At 44.6% G+C, this 5,685-nt stretch overlaps 1 protein-coding gene across 1 annotated transcript in view; it reads left to right on the top strand.

Annotated features, from left to right (window-relative positions):
• Nucleotides 1–5,286, top strand: part of LOC135534330 (actin-related protein 2-A-like) — a 16,150-nt gene extending 10,864 nt beyond the window's left edge. Inside the window, exon 7 of the mRNA XM_064961364.1 lies at nucleotides 414–5,286. Coding sequence (XP_064817436.1) covers nucleotides 414–584 — 171 coding nt within the window. The 3' untranslated portion in view covers nucleotides 585–5,286. The remainder of the gene's footprint in view (nucleotides 1–413) is intronic.
• The last annotated feature ends 399 nt before the right edge of the window (nucleotides 5,287–5,685 follow it).

A 5,685-nucleotide genomic window follows, 5' to 3' on the forward strand; every position in this document is an offset into this window, starting at 1 on the left:
TGAGAACAACTCTTTTCAAATAGATTTTTATTTTTATTTAACTTTCTATTCATAAATGTAAGTCAATAACAGATTGTTATTTGCAATGATGACCTGTCTAAAGGTCCAACCGGTCTCTAATGGACCTGAAGGGTGGGAGGAAGGATGTATGTTGAAAAGTATTGGGACAGGGCCCACTTCCTCAACATGGTGCAGTGTTGTAGTTAACCCACTAGGTGGAGACAAAAGAAACATCTCTTAAGTAGTCAGCTCATTGTACACAACAGAAGTAGGACATATAATCACTGCTCTACAAATCACCTTGCATCCTGAATTACTAGTCATTATATGATGAGGTCAAGATTTATCCATCCTGTGCCAAACTCCTCCCCTCGGACATAATGCTGAATTGCCCCCCCCGTCTCCCTCTGTAGAAATTTAAGATCCGCATCGAGGACCCGCCGCGGCGTAAGCACATGGTGTTCCTGGGCGGGGCCGTGCTGGCGGACATCATGAAGGACAAAGATCACTTCTGGCTGACCAGGGAGGAGTACCAGGAGAAAGGTGTCAGGGTGCTGGAGAAACTGGGAGTCACTGTCAGATAAAGACCTCCACAATGTTAAAGACCACACACACACACATACATACATACATACATACATACATATCCATATATTCACCCAAACATTGAAGAGTCATCATAGAGAAGCATCTAGAATGGTGTACGTGTAAAACACACAGACTCAACACGGTTTCCTCCCCCATGGCAGACTAGATCTCTATGTATCCTTCTTCCTCTTCTAAACAACAGAATCACGGCATCACCGTAGGGAGTGATGACACCCTCCTCCTCTCCTCTGATGGTCTAGTATAGTTTAGCTCAGGGTTGGTAGTAGAGTTCAGGACATCACTCCTCCAGCCCTCCTCTGATGGTCTAGTATAGTTTAGCTCAGGGTTGGAGGTAGAGTTCAGGACATCACTCCTCTTGCTCTCCTCTGATGGTCTAGTATAGTTTAGCTCAGGGTTGGTAGTAGAGGTCAGGACATCACTCCTCCAGCCCTCCTCTCCTCCTCTCCTCTGATGGTCTAGTATAGTTTAGCTCAGGGTTGGTAGTAGAGTTCAGGACATCACTCCTCCAGCCCTCCTCTGATGGTCTAGTATAGTTTAGCTCAGGGTTGGTAGTAGAGTTCAGGACATCACTCCTCCTCCTCTCCTCTGATGGTCTAGTATAGTTTAGCTCAGGGTTGGTAGTAGAGTTCAGGACATCACTCCTCCAGCCCTCCTCTCCTCTGATGGTCTAGTATAGTTTAGCTCAGGGTTGGTAGTAGAGTTCAGGACATCACTCCTCCAGCCCTCCTCCTCTCCTCTGATGGTCTAGTATAGTTTAGCTCAGGGTTGGTAGTAGAGTTCAGGACATCACTCCTCCAGCCCTCCTCCTCTGATGGTCTAGTATAGTTTAGCTCAGGGTTGGTAGTAGAGTTCAGGACATCACTCCTCCAGCCCTCCTCCTGTCCTCTGATGGTCTAGTATAGTTTAGCTCAGGGTTGGTAGTAGAGTTCAGGACATCACTCCTCCTCCTCTCCTCTGATGGTCTAGTATAGTTTAGCTCAGGGTTGGTAGTAGAGTTCAGGACATCACTCCTCCAGCCCTCCTCCTGTCCTCTGATGGTCTAGTATAGTTTAGCTCAGGGTTGGTAGTAGAGTTCAGGACATCACTCCTCCTCCTCTCCTCTGATGGTCTAGTATAGTTTAGCTCAGGGTTGGTAGTAGAGTTCAGGACATCACTCCTCCAGCCCTCCTCCTCTGATGGTCTAGTATAGTTTAGCTCAGGGTTGGTAGTAGAGTTCAGGACATCACTCCTCCAGCTCTCCTCCTCTCCTCTGATGGTCTAGTATAGTTTAGCTCAGGGTTGGTAGTAGAGTTCAGGACATCACTCCTCCAGCTCTCCTCTGATGGTCTAGTATAGTTTAGCTCAGGGTTGGTAGTAGAGTTCAGGACATCACTCCTCCAGCCCTCCTCCTGTCCTCTGATGGTCTAGTATAGTTTAGCTCAGGGTTGGTAGTAGAGTTCAGGACATCACTCCTCCAGCTCTCCTCTGATGGTCTAGTATAGTTTAGCTCAGGGTTGGTAGTAGAGTTCAGGACATCACTCCTCCAGCTCTCCTCTGATGGTCTAGTATAGTTTAGCTCAGGGTTGGTAGTAGAGTTCAGGACATCACTCCTCCTCCTGTCCTCTGATGGTCTAGTATAGTTTAGCTCAGGGTTGGTAGTAGAGGTCAGGACATCACTCCTCCAGCCCTCCTCTCCTCCTCTCCTCTGATGGTCTAGTATAGTTTGGCTCAGGGTTGGTAGTAGAGTTCAGGACATCACTCCTCCAGCTCTCCTCTGATGGTCTAGTATAGTTTAGCTCAGGGTTGGTAGTAGAGTTCAGGGTGAATATCAAGTCTCCTGAAGAAAGATTTTCACAACACGGTGAAAGCACTATGGTGGAAAGTTAGTCAAGAAGTCTTTTTCCAGACTGCTGTTTCTTTTCCAGACTAGTGCAGATCAGGGTTGAGGTCAATTTCAGTTTAGATGTTTTTTTTTTAAATTTTTTTAAAGAAAGTAAAAACTGAATGGTCCCCAACCTTAATGCAGATGAGGAGACGAGGAGAACAACGTTAGACTATTGAGACCCACCCCTTGAACAGTTAAACCTCTCCTTACCAATCACTTCAAACTTCCCTGTTCTCTTCATAAATGAGTCGCTAGAAGCTGTCTCTAATCGCTGATGCAGGGTCAGATGGTATCATAAAGGAGTTGCTAGAAGCTGTCCCTAATCGCTGATGCAGGGTCAGATGGTATCATAACGGAGTCGCTAGAAGCTGTCCCTAATCGCTGATGCAGGGTCAGATGGTATCATAAAGGAGTTGCTAGAAGCTGTCCCTAATCGCTGATGCAGGGTCAGATGGTATCATAAAGGAGTTGCTAGAAGCTGTCCCTAATCGCTGATGCAGGGTCAGATGGTATCATAACGGAGTAGCTAGAAGCTGTCCCTAATCACTGATGCAGGGTCAGATGGTATCATAACGGAGTCGCTAGAAGCTGTCCCTAATCGCTGATGCAGGGTCAGATGGTATCTCATTTCCCAAATGGTTAAAGGGATAGTATGAGATTTTGGCAATTAAGACTTTTTGTTCTACTTACCCAGAGTCAGATGAACTTGTGGACACCAAAAGAGGCTGAAATTCCAGGCAGTCTTTTCAAACAGCTCTTACACTAAAAGGGCATCATCAATCATTTTAACATTCTCACAGTATTATTCCATCACAGTATGGAAATAGAATATAATTTTAAAAAACAAAACAAGTAAATCTATTATTTTTGACTGCACTGGTCCTTTAAGGTCAGGGTACGGTACGGGTTGACTGATCCTAAATCTGTGGTTATTTAGAGGCAACCTACCATACGTTTTGTAGGACGTCACAATCAGGATGCATCTCAAACAGGCATTGGCCAGTCCGGTATACACACAAACCTATTATTCATGGAGAACTGATCATGTTTTTATATGATGTTTTGTATATCATGATTTATTAATTTCTCTTTTTGGGAGAGGGATGTCTTGATTCTTCTGTTGGATATATACAGATCCTCTTCACCTTAATTTTTATTTTATTTTTTACAATTTTATTTTTTTGTGGTGCACGACCATTTTAAAACGGAGCATATGTCATATGAAAATTCCTCCTTGTTTTTAATGAAGAATTGATGATGATGATGAGGATAGTGAAGAAGATAAGGGACATGACTCCCTGACCTTAGTGACGATAGTGGGGTTCAAAGGTCGGGGGTTCAGGAGTGGGGTTGTGTGAGGGTCATGATATAAAAACAACAACAACATGGTTCAATCTGAAAGTTGTACTTATTAGGTCTGTTCCAGTCGAGCTGCACACAACAACCAATGGTTATACGTCATGTCATCGACTTCAGTTTAGTCATGTCATCGACTTCAGTTTAGCCACGTCATCGACTTCAGTTTAGTCATGTCATCGACTTCAGTTTAGCCACGTCATCGACTTCAGTTTAGTCATGTCATCGACTTCAGTTTAGCCACGTCATCGACTTCAGTTTAGTCATGTCATCGACTTCAGTTTAGTCACGTCATCGACTTCAGTTTAGTCACGTCATCGACTTCAGTTTAGCCACGTCATCGACTTCAGTTTAGTCATGTCATCGACTTCAGTTTAGCCACGTCATCGACTTCAGTTTAGTCATGTCATCGACTTCAGTTTAGCCACGTCATCGACTTCAGTTTAGTCATGTCATCGACTTCCCCGTCAGGTATCAGATTGCTACATCCTCTGGTATCTGTTTCCCAGACAAGGATTTGTCCTGGACTAAACATTCTCCATGGAGAGTTTTCATTGGAATGCATTTTGAATCAGGTACCAGACTTAATCTGTTCGGTTAACTGGACCTAGATGTGGTCAGCTGATATGTTCAACACCTATCCAGCCACTGAAGGGTTAATCTGTCCGGTCAACTGGACCTAGATGTGGTCAGCTGATATGTTCAACACCTATCCAGCCACTGAAGGGTTAATCTGTCCGGTCAACTGGACCTAGATGTGGTCAGCTGATATGTTCAACACCTATCCAGCCACTGAAGGGTTAATCTGTCCGGTCAACTGGACCTAGATGTGGTCAGCTGATATGTTCAACACCTATCCAGCCACTGAAGGGTTAATCTGTCCGGTCAACTGGACCTAGATGTGGTCAGCTGATATGTTCAACACCTATCCAGCCACTGAAGGGTTAATCTGTCCGGTCAACTGGACCTAGATGTGGTCAGCTGATATGTTCAACACCTATCCAGCCACTGAAGGGTTAATCTGTCCGGTCAACTGGACCTAGATGTGGTCAGCTGATATGTTCAACACCTATCCAGCCACTGAAGGGTTAATCTGTCCGGTCAACTGGACCTAGATGTGGTCAGCTGATATGTTCAACACCTATCCAGCCACTGAAGCGTAATCAGCCTGGAACATGTCCTCTGAGACGTAGTAAAAAGCTGGTATTTAAGTTCACTAGTCCGGCTCTCACCATCACAACATGATGTATGTTGGAGACACCACCCCCCCACACAAGCCTAATATAATATTTGTTGTTTTCATAAATGTTCTATCCAGTGCCAAGAACAGTGATTGTTATCTGGATCTTTCATGTTTTTATTTGACGTTTCTGTCTTGTCTTTTTATTTTCTTATTGTTCATAGTGTAACTGCCTAACGTCGCTGATTTTAAATAAAGTAAATTGATTTATAAGTAAGTTCTTGTTGTGTGGCTCTTTCTTCTGAAGGACTAAACAGACCGAAAAGGTTAACAGCAGGGGGTGACCTTATATATATATATATATCCCATTTAGCAGACGCTTTTGTCCAAAGCGACTTACAAGTCGGCTGGGGCCACTACTTTTGCATATGGGTGGCCCTAGCGGGAATCGAACCCACGACGCTTGGCGTTGCAAGCACCATGCTCTACCGACTGAGCCACACAGGACCTTCCCATCTCCTCCGACCACGGAAACATCGGACATAATTCTGTTCATTCTCCAATGGAGAGCGAGAGAAGAGGGTGAGGCATCATCTATATTATTCAAAAGAAACCACTTAAGACTTGAGGTGGACCCTGAGATCTCAAAATGGTGTCCAAAGTAGAATGGGACAGG

Source organism: Oncorhynchus masou, unplaced genomic scaffold, assembly GCF_036934945.1.
Source record: "Oncorhynchus masou masou isolate Uvic2021 unplaced genomic scaffold, UVic_Omas_1.1 unplaced_scaffold_3262, whole genome shotgun sequence".
Lineage (NCBI taxonomy): Eukaryota > Metazoa > Chordata > Actinopteri > Salmoniformes > Salmonidae > Oncorhynchus > Oncorhynchus masou.